A 17,748-nucleotide genomic window follows, 5' to 3' on the forward strand; every position below is an offset into this window, starting at 1 on the left:
TCCAATCTGGGGGTGATGGGAGATAGTGGCAGCCGCCCCCTCCAGCATTAGCATCACCACCTTGGCTCCACCTCAGATCAGCAGCAGGCATTAGATTCTCATGAGTGATGCAACCTAGATCACTCACAAGCACAATTCAGTCCGCTTGGAACTCCTAGAAGATTTGACAGGAGGTGGAGCTCAGCCAATAATGCAAGTGGTGGAAAACAGCTCTAATTACAGATGAGGCTTTGGCTCACTCACCTACTGTTCACCTCTGCTGTGTGGCCAGGTTCCTAACAGGCCATAGATGGTACTGGTCTGTGGCCTAGGGGGTTAGAGACCCTGGTGTAACTCAGCTGGTGTAGTAAGAACCACCGTGCAACATCTCCACCTCTGGCTTGGCCCATGTACTGATGAAAAATCCCCAAAGAAAACTTTGGCAAGGAGGTGAAGAGCAAAATAATAAAAGGTGGACTCTACAGAACTTAGGCCCTGTTCATTCACTCCAATGTTCTGGGCAGTGGCAGATTTACTCCCCACAAGTTCACCCGGAGACCTCCATGATAGCAACCAAAGAAGAGAAACCAAATCACCTAAAACCCAGAAGCCATTCTCTGGCCAGCTCTCTCTCACTACTGGTGGGAAACAACAAAAATAGTCATGCTATTTCTGGCCCTATACTTAAGGATCTTGTACCTGGTTGGCAAACCAGTTTGCCTTGGTCAAAGGAGAAAGAATACTTTAGGGAAACATAAGGCCAGCAGGAAGAGTGTCATCCCCCTGGGGTCATATATACTTCACATCTAACACGATTTTACTCTTTTCTGTACAATTTTACTTTATTTGCCTTGAAAAACCAGATTTCACTTCAGACCCTCCCAGGTGTTACTTGTGCATCTAATTTCATTCAGTTCAATGACAAAGTCTGCCATTTCTCACACATTCTGTCAGTCCACATATATTTATTGACTCACTAATAGTTCAGGCTGTGTGTTAGATTCTAGGTATACAGAGGTAAGATCTTAAAGCTCACATAGTGGGAGAGATCACATTAGACCCCCAAATCTATGTTTTGGGAGCCCTGTGACGTTGCCTCTGCTAGCTTTGGTTGCTTCATTTGTTTAAGGAGAGAGGTTGATTAACAGAGCTTATATCTAGGGTCCCGTCTGCAGCCACTACCTGCAGACGGGGTCAATCACGGTTTAGTCCCCACTCACAGCCTTGCTCAGCAGACCCTGAAGATTTCCAAACCATCCCCCCACTCCTTAGGTTTAAGACCACGCTTCTCCCTACGGGAGAGGACCAAAGGTTCACAGGCAGTATCAATGAGGTTTACAAGGAGTAGGAAGGAGCAAGGGGAAAGACAAGAGAGAAAACATAAGTCCTGCTGAAAGAAGGAAGTCCAGAATGACTATTAAATAAAGGCAAACTCACACCTGCATACAATGCTTCAGGCCTGGGAGGCTGAGTTTTATTAACAAGTTGAAGTAAGATCATTTGAATGTTATAAAGCAGTCTTGCGTTGTCTGCACAGATTAACCAATACCAAGTATTGTTTATTATCACAAAGCAACTCTATCAGAAAACCAGAGCAATGGTCACTGTTCATCTGACAGCACTGTAAGGAAACAGGGCTGCAAGAAAAACAGGTGAACGTGGGTGTCCTGACATAGGGATGCAAATCAGGAGTATTAAAAATCTGAACACATACAAAAGAAAAAAAATCCCTGAGTTTTAATCTGAAAACAACCATGTTCACATTCACATTTCTTTTGTGTGAAAATAAAGTAGGGCACTCCTCCTGAGTGGCCTCAAGGCTTCTGCTCTACACATGCCATTGCCAGGCTCCAGCAGCTAGTGAAGTGAACAATGTAATTTCTGGAAAAACAGTGCTATCGTGCCTTCACAGGACTTTTCTTCTGAAGCAAGTGGGTTTATTGCCTGCCACACAATGAAGAGGTCACGCCTATCAGTGGTTGAATTTATCAGTCAAGTTACTTAAAGTATAGTGGTTGTTGTTGTTGTTGATGAATGTATTTTTTTTTTTTATGAATGTAATTTACTTTTGAAGACTCCAGAAAATTATTTCCCTCAGTCTGGGCAATTTAAACATCTGCTAAATAGCAGCTCTCGCAATTAGGCTTGTTGAAATTCATCATAGGATCATTATAACTGGCACTGCTGAGGTGTCACTGAAGTTGATTTCATACCTACTACATGAGAACATGAGGAGGTGTCACTTAGATCTCTAAATATAAGGCCATTTGATCAACAGCCCTTTAAGGCAAGCAGGTAAGAACTGGGTACTTATACACTGAGCTTCTTTCAAGTCTGTGTCAGATTATTTACTGATGAACAAGGCATCTTGAAAATTCCAACATGGGTCAATGTGTCCTGTGTTGAGAGTAAAAAGGCAATACAGTATATTCTAAATTGTAAGGATAAATGGAATGGTCATGATCATTTATGAATCAGTGTCATTTTTAAGACTGGTTGAGGCACCAGCTTTGTATTTGGCCACGATTAAACGAAAAAAGCAAAAGCATTTCTGATCCTAACTGGAGAGAATCAGGCATCTTCAACAGCATAATTTCCTTGGTTATAAAAATATAAAAGGCCTGGGAAAGGAAAACGAGTATTTTAGAGAAATTAAGCGAACACACTTAACATGACTTGATAGTAAAATGTCTCCAGTCTGGCATTCAATGGTACTTCCTCATTAGATTTATAATTTCATTATAGAGTCTCCACGGGGCATCCAAGCCCCAGATAAAGTCAAGGTGATCCCACTCAGGAATGCGCTTGTGGTACACCAGGTTGGAGATCTGCATCTGTAAGAGGGTGACGTCCTTGTCGTCCGCGAGCCAGTCCCGACCTCCGCTCCAGACGGCAGTCTGCACCGGCATGTCTTTCACATTGTAAAGGGGAGGGGAGCTCTGTAACGAAAACCCACAGAAAGCTGTCTCTGTTGTTTTAATTGACAAAATCACAATCCCCTGAAAACACTGATTAGAAAATCTGATCCAAGAATAAAAGACGAAATTTTTATTTATTTATTTTTTAATTTTTATTTTTATTAGTTGGAGGCTAATTACTTCACAACATTTCAGTGGGTTTTGTCATACACTGACATGAAGACTAAATTTTTAAAACTGCTCTCAGGTTACTTTTTAACTTGCTACTGCCAGATCAAAAAAGAAGCCTAACCCAGAAGAAAAGAATACTATAATGACTGCTGGCTATCGAATTGTTACCCCGTGCTGGTAACATCCCTAGGAGGAAGGCATCATTCTCCCAGGTGGTTTATGCCAAACCGCAAAACCAAACCAAGTGGTTTGGAAGGGGTTTTGGAGTCATACCTCAAACCTCTCCTCCCTCTGGGATGTGACACAGTCATAGAAATTCTCTAAGTCTCAGTTTCTTTCACTTTAATAATAATAATGACATTTGTGTCACACAGATATTCTGAGAATTAAGTAAGAAAAACATGGGCATAGGGCCTCACACTTCAGACTCCTTAGCACTCAAAAAAACAGGTCAATTTATTTGTATATGGAAGAAAAGGTTTAGGCAATGTAATTTGGCCAAAATACCGCCACCACCACCAGCCACCAGCTAACAGTCCTAGATTTGTCTGACTCTAATATCTGTGCCTGCTCACTATCCATGACATATGAGAAAGACGGTTGCACATATAGAGCCAGAGAAAGGACAATGTCCAAAGAATGAACCAGAAAGCTTAGGGTGTTCTAGAATTGACTAGGGGAAAACAAAGGCTACCTAGTCAACCCTCTTGGACATTTCCCCAGCACCTGAGCCCAGCCAAAATTCTCATAACTCAGGCTGGCTTATTTGATGAGTTTTCAGGGCCCATTTAAATTCTAAAGACTTTGAAGACTTTACCTGGTTGTAATGAAAATAATTCTTGGCACTGCTTCCAAAGTCAAAGGCTTGAAACTTTTGCAATTTAACAACCTAGACAGAAAATAATTGGGGGTGGGGGAAGAGTTACCTAACACAGAAATTTGATTTAACATCATAGGTTGCAAGAGTTAGCCACCTCCCCAGATATCAAATTTATTAGTTCAGTTCAGTCGCTCAGTCAAGTCCAACTCTGCAACCCCATGGACTGCAGCATGCTAGGCTTCCCTGTCCATCACCAACTCCCAAGTTTATACTGAAACCCAGGTTCATTTCCAAACTGATTTAAAATAAAATGGCATTATTTTTCTCTCCATTCCTAAATGACTCAATTTCGTACTGTATGATTGGAAAGTGGCTATTACATGACACAATAAAGCAGCTATACTTATGTGCTGTGAACGATACTGGATCAACAGTGCATCCACTGGATGAACTTTATGATGATGTTCTTACTGAAATTTGAATCTTAAACTTTTCTAAAGAGTTAACTATCTTACTTGGGAAAGGAATACATATTACAAATAATATATAGATTAATATACATTTATACATGATTAATGTATATTTATATGGGTAATCGGAGAAGGCAATGGACCCCACTCCAGTACTCTTGCCTGGAAAGTCCCATGGACGGGACAGCCTGGTAGGCTGCAGTCCATGGGGTCGCTGGGAGTCAGACACGACTGAGTAACTTCACTTTCACTTTTCACTTTCATGCATTGGAGAAGGAAATGGCAACCCACTCCAGTGTTCTTGCCTGGAGAATCCCAGGGACAGCGTAGCATGGTGGGCTGCCGTCTATGAGGTCGCACAGAATCGGACACGACTGAAGCGACTTAGCAGTATATGGATAAATATATTTATATTAGTATGTAAATATATTAATTGTATTAGCAAACATATATAGCCTAATATTAACACTATATACTTATATTAATATGTTAATATATTTATATATAATTACATACACTCTCCATCATATTTCCTATATCCATTCTATTTGATTAGTCATATTACTTAACATTTTAATAATTTTATTTAATATTTTTCTTGAGTACCAGTACCAGTATAATCACCAAACTGTACTGCACACCAGAACATTTCTAACCACTTGAGACTGGAGCCATGAAATGACATTGTATATGAAATTTAAATGTATGCTTATTTTGAATAGCATGATATGAAAATATTAATAAAAAGTCACTTATTCATAAATTTTGAAATAATGCAAATTCATACTTCCTCTATATCCCCCAATTAAAAATATGTGGAGAAACAAATTCAAAATGGGCGAACTAAATGAATTGGAAACTCTTTACGTTTTGGCCAGAGGGTGGTGCCTAGCAAATGGAAAAAAATCTAAAGATTTTTGCCAAACTGCTTTTGATTTATGAGAATACTAGAGTGGGTAGCCATTCCCTTCTGCAGGAGATCTTCCTGACCCAGGAACTGAACCTGGGTCTCCTGCATTACAGGCAGGTTCTTTACCATCTGAGCCACCAGGGAAACCCCAGGAGAAGTTTTTAGCTCTTCTCAACTGCATAAAATTCTACTGTTTCATGCAACAGAAAACAACGTGAGATGAGGCACTACAGGGGAAATATTTAGCATCTGCTTTTGTCATGATAAATGAGATATTAATATCTGAAGCACATTTAACAAGGAGAATAAGATGTGAATTTACAGCACCTGTTAGAGCATCTGCTCCCCAACTCTAATTGTCAGTGAAAATATATGAATGCAAGTTGTTCTGCCCCTGGAGACAGACATCACTTTGTCCCTTTCTCACATATGTCTTGAAAGGGCATTTCAGAAGATGGGAAATGAGAAGAAGATTATTTATAATAACAAAAATCTGTTAATAAGCTAACATTCAATGACAGCTACTTAGTTAAATATACTATATTACAATATACACATAGTATGCCACTGTTGTGAATGTATATATAATAAAATAGAGAAAACTTTATAAACAATATTAAGTGGAGAAAAGTCAGAAAATAAAATTGAACATGCACTATGGTTATACTTAGGGTCAACCTTTCTAAGGTACCATACATATCTATAAGTCTTAAAGATATACTTATCTTCTGATCATTAAGTCTACTAAGATCATATCCTAAGAATCTCATCTCCCTAAGGTATAAGGACAGATCTCTAATTCAAGAATATTTATCCTAGGATGTTTTATTGCTCAAAAAACACTATCATTGTAATAATAAAAATAATAATAAATTCAAGCAATAAAAAGCTGTTCTCAGTTACAAATATCTCTAAGTGCAGTTATTGACCTGGAGAAATATTTTTGACTATGGCACAGACTGTTATTTGTCCCCCCAGGACCCATTCTTGCCTTCTTCCTTTCATTAATAAAATTTCTAGGTTTTTTTGTTAAGCACCTAGCTGTCAGAGTAGGAACGATATCCCTCATGGGCTTCCTTCCTGTGGGCTGAAACTGCCATGAACGTGACCCAGTTTCAACCAGACAGAAAAGGCCAGTGCCCCGGAGATGGGGAGCGACACTGCAGGGGGCACTGGGTCCCTGCAGGACTTCCTGGAGCAGTCATGCCCCTGCCTCCACAATCACATGCCACTGATGTCTGGACTGGATTCTGAGGAAGAAAACTATTTAGATGCTGTATTTTAGAGTCTCTGATACAGCAACTTAGCCTGTACCTAAGAAATACAATGCTACTTAATTCAATAAAAATAATTAAAAAGTACACATAGCATAATATTTCTTTTGTAATGGAAACAACTATACAAAAAAATTGTTAAGACTACAATGAAAGAATTCACGACACGCCAACCCAAAACAGGCCGCTTTGGCATCATGATAATTTGGAGTTAAAGGCACTTGAAAAACAGCAGATGCCAAGGAGGACACTGACCTTTTTTCTTTCTAAAAGGAGACAACAAAACTTGCATGTGAAAGAAGCCCTCCCTATATCAGGGGGAAGAAGCATGTGCAACACCAGAGCCTAAGAGAGGAGGCTGTGGGAATCTATACAAACAGACCTTGTGAAAATCACTCTCATATCTTGTCAGTCTCTTCAGATAGTTTACTTTTCCACAACTGCTACTCTTTGTTCAACCTAGTATATTAGCACTTCAGCAGTTACTTCTTTGGGTCTTCACTTTTCTTGTGAGGGCTCCCATGAACACAGAAAAAAATCCATATGCTTTACCCCTGTTAATCTGTCCCACAGCAGTCCCAGTCAGAAACTCTAAGAGGGTAAAGGAAAAATTATACCTCCCCTATAATACCCAAATACTAGTAGTAGTTATCATGGGTGGTAGACATACGGGTGATGTATTTTCTTCTTTGTACTCACATATTTTTGAAAATTTCATAATGAACATATAAATGTAAATGTAATAAAAAATTGCTAAATGTCTCCTACAGTGTTTTGAAGAGCCTAACTAATGCATATTTCTTAAGCAGCAGGTTTCAAACAATAGAGAACATCAGATCTTACAAGGTACTTACTAAAAAGCAGATCCCAGGGCCTCAGGAATTCTGATTCCCAACAAGTCTTGGATAGACCCAAGTTATCTTAGAGTGCCCTAAGTAATTCTGAGGGCTTCCAGGGTGGCTCAGATGGTAAAGAATCTGCCTGCAATGCAGGAGACCTGGGTTCAATCCCTGGGTCAGAAAGATCCCTTGGAGAAGGGAAAGGCTACCCACTCCAGTATTCTGGCCTGGATAATGCCATAGACGGAGGAGCCTGGTGGGTTACAGCCCACTGGGTCGCGAAGAGTCAGATATGACTCAGCAACTAATACACACACAAGTAATTCTGGACAGCACTAAAAAGATATATTAGGACCTGCCTTCTTCAAAAAGGAGCGAGGACCTGGGCTCTGGGCATAGCCACCAAGGAGATTAGAGATTTTGGAAGAAATCTGAAACACATGAGGCTTACACAAGAGGATAAGATTTTAAGCTCAATTTAAAAATCCAGTAAAGAACTACCTGTAGAATGATTGAGAAGCAAATGCTAATTACCTAAACAAAAGATTCATTTCAAAAGGTATTATGAATACAATGGCCCCTAAGGGCCAAAAAAAGCAACTATCTTCTTGACAAAGGGATGACCCGGGGAACAGAAGAGCAAAGAGCAGGGCCACCTTCTGCAGGGAATCTGGACTTCAGAAAGATTCCTGGGGCACATTCCAATGCGGTTAGGACCTAAAACCACAGGGTCACCCCCGGGCCTGACAGCGCTGCTCATAACCACAGCCAGCAGCCTCTGACTCCCACCAACTGTTTGAGAAAAGGGCTAGACAAGAGCAGGAGCCTGGCTTACAGCCAGTCCAAGAGCTCCTGGTAAACCCAGCACACAGGGGAGGCAGGCAGCAGGAAGGAATGCCAACCTGGGGGGCGGAAACGGGGGAATCTGCCAGCAGTGGCCGCCACACTTTTGAGCTCAGCTCAGTCATCCCCTGCACAAGGGAGCGCTGACCTGATATGACAAAAGCTGGGCCTTCCTGAACAATGTCCATTAGGGTTGAGGGTAGAAAGGCTCACGCAGATCAGCATAAGTTGATGGCAGGGTATACAAAGAAAACCACCTACTAAATAGAGATGTGGTTGAGGAGAAAAGCAGGGGCCTGAATGGACACTTAGCAGTGAACATTTGAGGACTTTTGAAGGTTGTAGGACATTACTTCAGAGGTGAGTGTGTGCTCTTCTGCCTGTCACAAGCTCCCTGCCTTGCAGATGCCTCTCTTCTAAGCCAGACTCTGACATCGAATCACTGATGCTTAGCAGTGGGCCTCACAATCACCATGGTGCTAAAAGCCTCACACCCCATCCTGCCTGGTTTGTAGGGACAAGCCCAGGAGGAGGGGACCCATGACACTCCCAACAGCCAGGGTTCCTGGCACATGAACGTGCCAGTAATGTCCTGAAGCAATGGGTCCCAAATCCTGTTGAATAGTAGAATCTAATGGGCAGAATTTTTAAACAATATTTAGATTCTCATCACTGGCACCAAAGGCAGTCCATCCTAAAGGAAATCAACCCTGAATATTCATTGGAAGGACTGATGCTCAAGCTGAAACTCCAATACTTTAACCACCCCATACGAAGACCTGACTCATTGGAAAAGACCCTGATGCTGGGAAAAATTAAAGGCAGGAGGAGAAGGGGATGACAGAGGATGGGATGGTTGGATGGCATCACCAACTCAACGTACATGAGTTTGAGTAGGCTCCGGGAGTGGGTGTTAACAGGGGCCTCTGCGGCTGATAGATATGTTTATTGTCTTGACTGTGGTGATACATTTGCAGGTGTATATGGCAAAACAGACTACATTGTACACTTTAAATATTGTATGTCACTTATACCTCAATAAAGTTGTCTTTTAAAAACAAAAGTTTAGCCTTTTCAGTCCAAATGAACTGGAATCTCTAGGGATGGGACACAGGAGTCTTTGTGTTTTAAAGCATTGTTGTTGTTGTCATTAAGTCAGGTCCAACTCTGTGCAACCGCACAGAATGCAGCATGTCAGGCTTCCCTGTCCTTCACTATCTCCCGGACTTTGTTCAAGCTCATGTCCACTGAATTGGTGATGCCATCCAACCATTTTATCCTGTTGCCCACTTCTCCTCCTGCCTTCCTTCAATCTTTCCCAGCATCAGGGTCTTTTTCAATGAACTGGCTCTTCACAACAGGTGGCCAAAGTACTGGAGCTTCAGCATTAGTCCTTCCAATGAATGTTCAGGATTGATTTCCTTTATGATTGACTGGCTTGATCTTCTTGCTGTCCAAGGGACTCGTAGAGTTTTCTCCAGCACCACAGTTCAAAGCACCAATTCTTCGGGAGTCAGCCTTCTTTATGGTCCAACTCTCACATCCGTACATGACTACTGGAAAAATCATAGCTTTGACTAGATGGATCATTGTTAGCAAAGTGATGTCTCTGTTTTTTAATATGCTGTCTAGGTTGGTCATAGCCTTCTTTCTAAGGAGCAAGTATCTCTTAATTTCGTGGCTGTAGTCACCATCCACAGCAGTGATTCTGGAGCCCAAGAAAATAAAATCTGCCACTGTTTTCACTTTTTCCCTATCTGTTTGCTATGAAGTGATGGGACTGGATGCCAGGATCTTAATTTTTTGAAAGCTGAGTTCTAAGCTGGCTTTTTCACTCTCCTCTTTCACCTTCCTCAAAAGGCTCTTTAGTTCCTCTTCACTTTCTGCCATTAGAGTGGTATCATCTGCATATCTCGTGTTGTTGATATTTCTCCCAGCAATCTTGATTTCAGCTTGTGATTCATCCAATCTGGCATTTTGCATGATGTACTCTGCATATAAGTTAAACAAGCCAGACAATATACAGCCTTATTGTACTCCTTTCCCAATTTGGAACCAGTCTGTTGTTCCATGTCCGATTCTAACTGTTGCTTCTGGACCTGCATACAGGTTTCTCAGGAGGCAGGTAAGGTGGTCCGGTGTTCCCATCTCTTGAAGAATTTTCCACAGTTTGTTGTGATCCACACAGTCACACAGTCCGCACTTAAGTGCAGTCAATGAAGTAGAAGTAGATGTTTCTCTGGAATTTCCTTGATTTTTCTATGATCCAATGGATGCCAGCAATTTGATCTCTGGTTCCTCTGCCTTTTATAAATTTAGCTTGTACATCAGGAAGTTCTTGATTCATGTACTAATGAAGCCTAGCTTGAAGAATTTTGAGCATTACCTTGCTAGGATGTGCAATGAGTACAAGTTCAAAAGCCTGGACTGTAGTTAATCCAATGTCCAAGTGTGATCTGTCATGTCCGACTCTTTGTGACCCCATGCACTGTGGCCTGCCAGGCTCCTCTGTCCATGGGATTCTCCAGGCAACAACACTGTAGTGGGTTGCCATTCATTTCTCCAGCAGATCTTCCCAACCCAGGGATTGAACCTGTGTCTCCCACATTAGCCGGTGAATTCTTTACCACTGAGCCACTTGGTAAACCCGGCTAATCCAAAAGCTCTACGACAAACCTAATCCACCTTATTTTTTAAAAACAGTATTCTATTAAAACGTGTATTTTTAAAGGCAACTCACATGATTCTGATGCAGGCAGTGACTGCCAGATGTTTGGAAACTGCTATCCAAGACACCCACTGCATCTTGGTTTGGTACTTAAATGGTGAGTTATTTCATATTTAAAAAGAGTCTGGGGGGAAAACTGTACAAAAAAACATGCCCTTGGCATGTTTGAAATAAGTCCTTGGCATATTGTCAGGTGGGAAAAAAATCAAGTTAAAAGAGAGTAAGAAGAAAATAAATCAATCTATTTATTGATTGAAATAAATAGAAATAAGTCCTTGGCATATTGTCAGGTGGGAAAAAAATCAAGTTAAAAGAGAGTAAGAAGAAAATAAATCAATCTATTTCTATCTATATCTTTACTACTTTCTGAAATGATATGCAGCCAGAAACAGTACAATGCAGAGACATTTCATACCCCTGCATGCACATTTTCTCTGTGGGGGATTACAGAATGATATTATCTTTCACCTTAAAAGAAACTTTATTATTATAGCCATATGTAATTTATACATTTTCTAGAATAAAGATGCATATTTTTATGATATGTGATCATACAATCAGAACTCTATATTAAAACTCAGTGACTCATTTATATCCATGATTGATTTAGCTGCTCATCCACTGATGTTTCAGATAAACTGTGTTCATGGGTTAATGCTGAAATGCTCCGTGTGCTTAGTCGCTCAGTCGTGTCCGACTCTTTGTGACCCAGGGGACTGTAGCCCAGCAGGCTTGTCTGTCCATGGGGGTCCTACAGCAAGAATACTGAAGTGGGTTGCCATGCCCTCCTCCAGGGGATCTTCCCAACTCAGGGACTGAACCTGTGTCTCCTGCAATAGCAGGCGGATTCTTTACCACTGAGCCACCGGTGAAGCCCTCAATAGCTGTTTAGTGAATTTGCATGAAATGCAGTCTGCCCAAGGAAGGATAACACAGACAACAGTGACAAGAGCCCAGGGCACTGGAAGGAAGGCAGCCCAGATGTGTGAGCAGATTTTCTGTTTCTTGGAATGCACAGAACTTTCCAATGCTGATTTTCTACAACCTCCCACCACGCTCCTGAAATGCCTACCTGGCTCCAGTGTATCATGTTTTGCACAGAAGTTCCGGCAGGATTGTGTGTTGCATACACAGGCACTCTAGACTGCAAAATAAATATGTGGGAATAAAGAATGAAAATAGCATGAAGGAGGCATTGATAATAAACATAGTTTACACTGGGAAGCATTAAAACTACAGAGCCATAACCTCAAATACATGAGCTTGAGAGCCGGAAAAAATTCTTTGACCACAAATATTAATACATCCTATAAAAATATGCATAACCACACACACACAAAGGAAATACAGTAACACAGTAATTGTGGGGCTGTACCAGCTGAGATTACCGGTCATTTCTATTTTCTCCTGTATGTTTTTCTGAATTTCCAAAGTTTTCTATGACAATCACACCTTGCTTTTTATTCATCAGAAACAAGAAAAATCAACATCCCTTAAAAATTTCCTAGAGCCTTCATTTCAGAATTTTAAAACTTATTTTCAAACTATAACACAACAAATTACAAATGTAATTGGTAATTACCATATGTCAGCACATTGCTGGCCAAGGGTTTACATTTTATAAAATAAATAAGTAAATGTTTATAAATGGGTGTTTGTGTGTCAGTGGACATTCCAAAATTTAAACACACCTAAATGTGTCTATTATTTTAAAGAAAAAATTCCTGAAAAAAATATAAATGTCAGAATTTAAGTGATGACCGATCTCCTCACTGCATAGTTTTCACACAGGTGCAATGTAGGAAACTGACAAGCACTGGCCAGAGGCTAGCCACAGATGCTGTTTCAGGCACTTGCCAAGGTGGATTCTTGTGCCTCTGAAATGAGATTCTTGAGAGCTCTACTGAGGTCACTCCTGCCTCTCCCACATCCTCCAGCACAAAGACACATATTCACAGATAAAATAAAATCACTGAAAGTTTAAAGAAAGTGTTATTGTAAACATACATACCATATTCAAATTTCTCTCATTAAATCCACACAGAACAAAAAAGATATTTCCGCAAAGCTCCTTCAGAATGACATGAGTGCAAACATGTGTACTCAGCCACTTCAAAAACTCACTCTGTGGAAAAAATTCTTTGACCCCAAATAAATCCTATAAAATAAAAAGACTCTCTCAGCATTTCATTATGATGTACTGGCCTCCATGTCCCGCCTCACAAGCAGACACATGCCACCCATCTCCACAGAGGGACTCAGAAGAGCAAGGGCAACCAGCAGTCATTCAAACCAGGATGCCTGTGTGATATGCTTACTAAGGCAACAGCAGATGTCACAGATGCTAAAGTCTCAAATGCAAAAATGAAGGCAGCAAATCAAACAGGTCCACAGAAGAAGGGCCTGAATGATCCCTCATCCCAGGGCCATCCCCAAAAGGTTTCATCTGACGTTGATAGATGGCTAGTGACTTCTGAGAAAGAGCTGAAACTGTAATTGGTCGGCAATGTGTCTCCTTAGAACACACATGTCTAATCCAATTCTACTGCCCAGTGTGCCAAATCCTGCCCACTCCTTTTTGGGGCTTTTTAATACTTGATATAAAATTTACCATTTGAACCATTTTTCAGTGTTCAGTTCAGCATCAGTATATTCACACTGTTGTGTGACCATCACCACTATCTATTGATCTTCAGAACTCTTTCAGCATCTCAGACTGAAACTCTGTACCCATTAAGCAATGAAGAACGATGCCTCCTCTGTCAGCATGCCATTTTTATAAAGTTTTATTAGAACACAGCTGAGTTTATCTCTTTACACAGTCTCTTGCTGTCCTCACATGATAATGGCAGAGTTCGGTGGTTGCAATGGCAATGATGTGACCCATAAAGCCAAAAATATTTACAGAAAATGTTTGCTGAATTCTTGTGTACACCAGGCCTGATCAATGGCCCCTGGACCTGTGCTCAAGTATTTCTGGGGTAATCACCGTGCCTTCCAGGCAGATCTTCACATATGTACATAATATGAAACAGGAAAAAGATCTTCCTTATAGTGAAGTCAAATTATCTCCTTATAATTTACACTTTTGCTAATGCCTATCCAGAAGGATAAGCAGAATGAAAAATTCAAATGCTTACAAAGGCAGTTTTATGGGTTGAATTGTGTCCCTTCCTCAAAAGACATTCCCTTCATCTCACTATGTGACATATTTGGAAATAGGGTCTTTATCAAGGTACTCAAGTTACACAGTTGGATACTGTCTACGTTAAAAAAATATGTTTCTCTCTGGACCTATACAGGTATGTAAATTCACCGACAAGGTCCATAGGAAAAGACCCCAAACTGAGCACCATGAGGAAGGAGAAGCCTTGGTAGTTGAAGGTACTTTGTTTGTAATCTCTTAATTGTTTATAATGAAAACTGAAGCTTCTATTACCCAAGGTATTTAAAATAAATCTGGTTAGAGGGGCCCATATCTTATCTGCCTATCTGACTAGTGGTACAGAGAATCTGGATTCTGAGGTCAGAGAAGGGTCTGTACATCCTGTGAATATATTTCTTAAATGACCAAGAGATATGTATACATTAAGTTTATATTCCTGTATGGGGTTTCCAATCTGTGTGTATAAATGTATCATGCCCAGAATATAGATAGTGCATCTGGCCTCAGCTGGTTCTCAACTTCTCATAAAAATTACTGCCTCCTTGAGTACAGCCTGGGGGCTTCACACATTGATCTCTGATGACGTTATCAGCCTGTGCTTAGGGGTCATATAATAAAATATAATAGCAACTGTGTCTTTAGATCACCATCAGTGTGGCCAAGGTCGGGCACGGGGAAGCTCCTGTCTCCCATCTCCTGCCTACTCCTCTATGCACAGGCCCATCCTACGGAATAAAGGGCAACTTCAAGGAGGTTTAAGCTGCCTTTCTCCTGGCCTTCCTTGTGCGCTCTTTCTTGGCAGGTGGGGCGCTGCACTGATGTGTTAACCATGAGAACAGAAGGCTCCAGTGTAGAGTTAAGGATACCGTCGCTGACTCCCCAGGATCTGGAAGTAGGGGTGAAGCGGGGAAGAAAAATCATGGAAAGAAGGAACTCACTACTCCATTGGTAGGGGAGGAAGGCGCGCATTCTTCCACGAAAGGCCAGTTCTTCGGCACCAAAGGACATCTGGGAAGCAGGGGAGTGGGGGTGGGGCGGGTCCAAGTACCTTGACAACAAGATCCGGAATTCGTGCTAATTTAACTAGAGGACTAGTTATGAACTCAGTTGAAGCCACAGGAGCCAGGGCAAAAAACATTTTAATCTTTTTGGCCAGCTCAGGGATCCGTGAAAACGCTATAAAACCTGTGAGAACAAAAGGAAAAGAACAGAATTCCGTCTTCAAGGACTTCCCTCCTCAAAGGCAAGGGTTGGGGGGCGGTGGTGGTGGTGCATGTCGCCCTCTAGTGGCAACTGGAGAACCATGCAAACAATATGAAAGTCGTTTAGGTTTAGTTGTGCCTGACTGCCACCCCACGGACTATACAGTTCATGGAATTCTCATGGCCAGAATACTGGAGCGGGTAGCCAATCCCTTCTCCGGGGATCTTCCCAACTCAGGGACCAAACCCAGGTCTCCCACATTGGGCTTCCCTGGTAGCTCAGCTGGTAAAGAATCCGCCTGAAATGCAGGAGAGTCCGGTTCAAATCCTGGGTCGGGAAGATCTGCCGGAGAAGGGATAGGCTGCCCGCTCCAGTATTAATGGGTTTCCCTGGTGGCTCAGCTGGTAAAGAATCTGCCTGCAATGCGGGATAGCTGGATTTGATCCCTGGGCTGGGAAGATCCCCTGGAGAAGGGCACGGCTACCCGCTCCAGTATTCTGGCCTGGAGAATCCCTTGGACTGAATGGTCCATGGGGTCGCAAAGAGTCGGACACGACTGAGTGACTTTCACTTTCACTAGATATTGAGTACAGTTCCCTGTGCTATACAGTAGGTCCTTGTTGATTATCTATGCAAGCGATGCCAGGAAGCAAAACTAGAAATGAGGGCCTCTGAATACCTATGTAGCTTCCCAGGTGGCACAGGGGTAAAGGCCTCCCAACGCAAGAGACTCAAGATACACGGCTTTGATCCCTGGGTTGGGAAGATCCCCTGGAGAACGGAATTTTCCAGTATTCCAGCCTGGAAAATTCCATGGTCAGAGGAGCCTGGAGGGCTTATAGTCCATGGGGTTGCTAAGATTGGGACAGGACTGAGCACACATGCACACACAGAACGCCTATGTGTGCACACACTGAGTTTGGTTAAATTAGTAAATCAAGTATTTGTTAAGTGCTTGTTTCAACTTTCAACCTAGATATACACTGGAAGAAATCCAAGTTGCTAGAACCAGGAGACGTTTCCCATTCCTTTATGATGTAAGCCAGAGACTGAAGACTGTATTCCTAATAGATCCAACCCACGGTCTCCATCCCTTCATCACTAAGGACGATGTACAAAGGTATTCAAAGCAATCACCATGAACTCAAAAGGAACTTACACATTTAGAATCCTCTAGCTCTAAAACCCACTCCAGTGTTCTTGCCTGGAGAATCCCAGGGACGGGAGAGCCTGGTGGGCTGCCATCTGAAGCGATTTAGCAGCAGCAGCAGCTCTAAAATATCTTTTAGCTTCCTCTTGGGTCACTTCTTGCCTTAAACGTAGCCCCAGAATGTCAATTTTGAAAGCAGTGGGGCAAAGGACACAAATAAACAAGTCAAGGAAGAAGGAATATAGATGAAAAAGTGGTTAAGCCATTAATAAGAAGGGCAATTATGTCCGTGTCACTTCTTGCTTGAAGGCTCTCAAGCTGGCAGAGAGGGGAGGGGTGGTAATGAGAGTAACGCTACTTGACCACATATCTGGAGACACTTTAAAGCATTTTTACCTTTCATATCATAGTTTCCTTCTAGGAAAGTATTATAAGGAGATTGTGTGATAGGAACACAAAGATATTAGTCATAGCTTACCCTTAAAGGGGGAATTAAACCAATGATGACACGGGTCTCTAGTCCCTATTCAGGGGAACTCGTTTGCTTAAATTACGGGCAATTTTTTTTTCCTGAAACTTTGATAAATTTTGTTTCTATTACAATGAACACATATTACTTTTATCATCAGCATAAATTAAAAATACTTGTGAGTTTTAAAAATTGTAAATAAAGTATATTATGGCATCCTTATAATTAGCTTTAGTTTATTTCACTTTAAAAAATCAGCATATTTCCTTGTTTTCTTTATAAAAGTCCCTACATTTATAAAACTTCTTATTATCGATCTACCCTCTCATATCCCCATAGTATTTAACTAGGAAGATATGTAACAGGCTGTGTGTGTGTGTGCATGCTCACTCATCTTCTACTTTTAGTGGCCCCCTGGACTGTAGCCCACCAGGCTCCTCTGTCATGGAATTTTCCAGGCAAGAATACTGGGGCGGGTTGCCATTTCCTACTCCAGGAGATCTTCCTGTCTCAGGGATTGAACCCACATCTCTTGTATCTCCTGTTTCTCCTGCACTGGCAGTTAGATTTTTTACCACTAGTGCTACCTGGGAAGCCCCGTAATAGGCTGTGGCTTACATTAATTCCTTCACTCATGGGAACCATATACAGCATGTTTACCTATTTATGTTTAAGTCTGAATTTCCAGAGAAGACTCAATTTTACGAAAATTCTTTGCCCTTTTCATTATTTCTGCTTGGCATTAAAAAACAAACACAAAACTCCATCTGAACTAACATTTTTTAATATTTCACTTTTAAGGGCAAAC

The 17,748-nt window shown here is 41.5% G+C and overlaps 1 protein-coding gene across 7 annotated transcripts in view; it reads right to left on the reverse strand.

Moving 5' to 3' along the window:
• Positions 1-721: 721 nt before the first annotated feature.
• LIPA (lipase A, lysosomal acid type) overlaps positions 722-17,748 on the reverse strand; it is a 138,436-nt gene continuing 121,409 nt past the window's right edge. For 6 of the 7 annotated variants that reach the window (XM_065922885.1, XM_065922886.1, XM_065922884.1 and 3 more), the window contains 5 exons: positions 15,167-15,303; positions 12,964-13,110; positions 12,025-12,096; positions 3,886-3,957; positions 722-2,918 (listed from right to left, as the gene is read on the reverse strand). In XM_065922885.1, coding sequence (XP_065778957.1) covers positions 2,685-2,918; positions 3,886-3,957; positions 12,025-12,096; positions 12,964-13,110; positions 15,167-15,303 — 662 coding nt within the window. In that variant the 3' untranslated portion in view covers positions 722-2,684. Of the gene's footprint in view, positions 2,919-3,885; positions 3,958-11,395; positions 11,704-12,024; positions 12,097-12,963; positions 13,111-15,166; positions 15,304-17,748 lie in introns of those variants that run through there. The other variant, XM_065922890.1, reaches the window with a different exon arrangement.

Source organism: Muntiacus reevesi, chromosome 2, assembly GCF_963930625.1.
Source record: "Muntiacus reevesi chromosome 2, mMunRee1.1, whole genome shotgun sequence".
Lineage (NCBI taxonomy): Eukaryota > Metazoa > Chordata > Mammalia > Artiodactyla > Cervidae > Muntiacus > Muntiacus reevesi.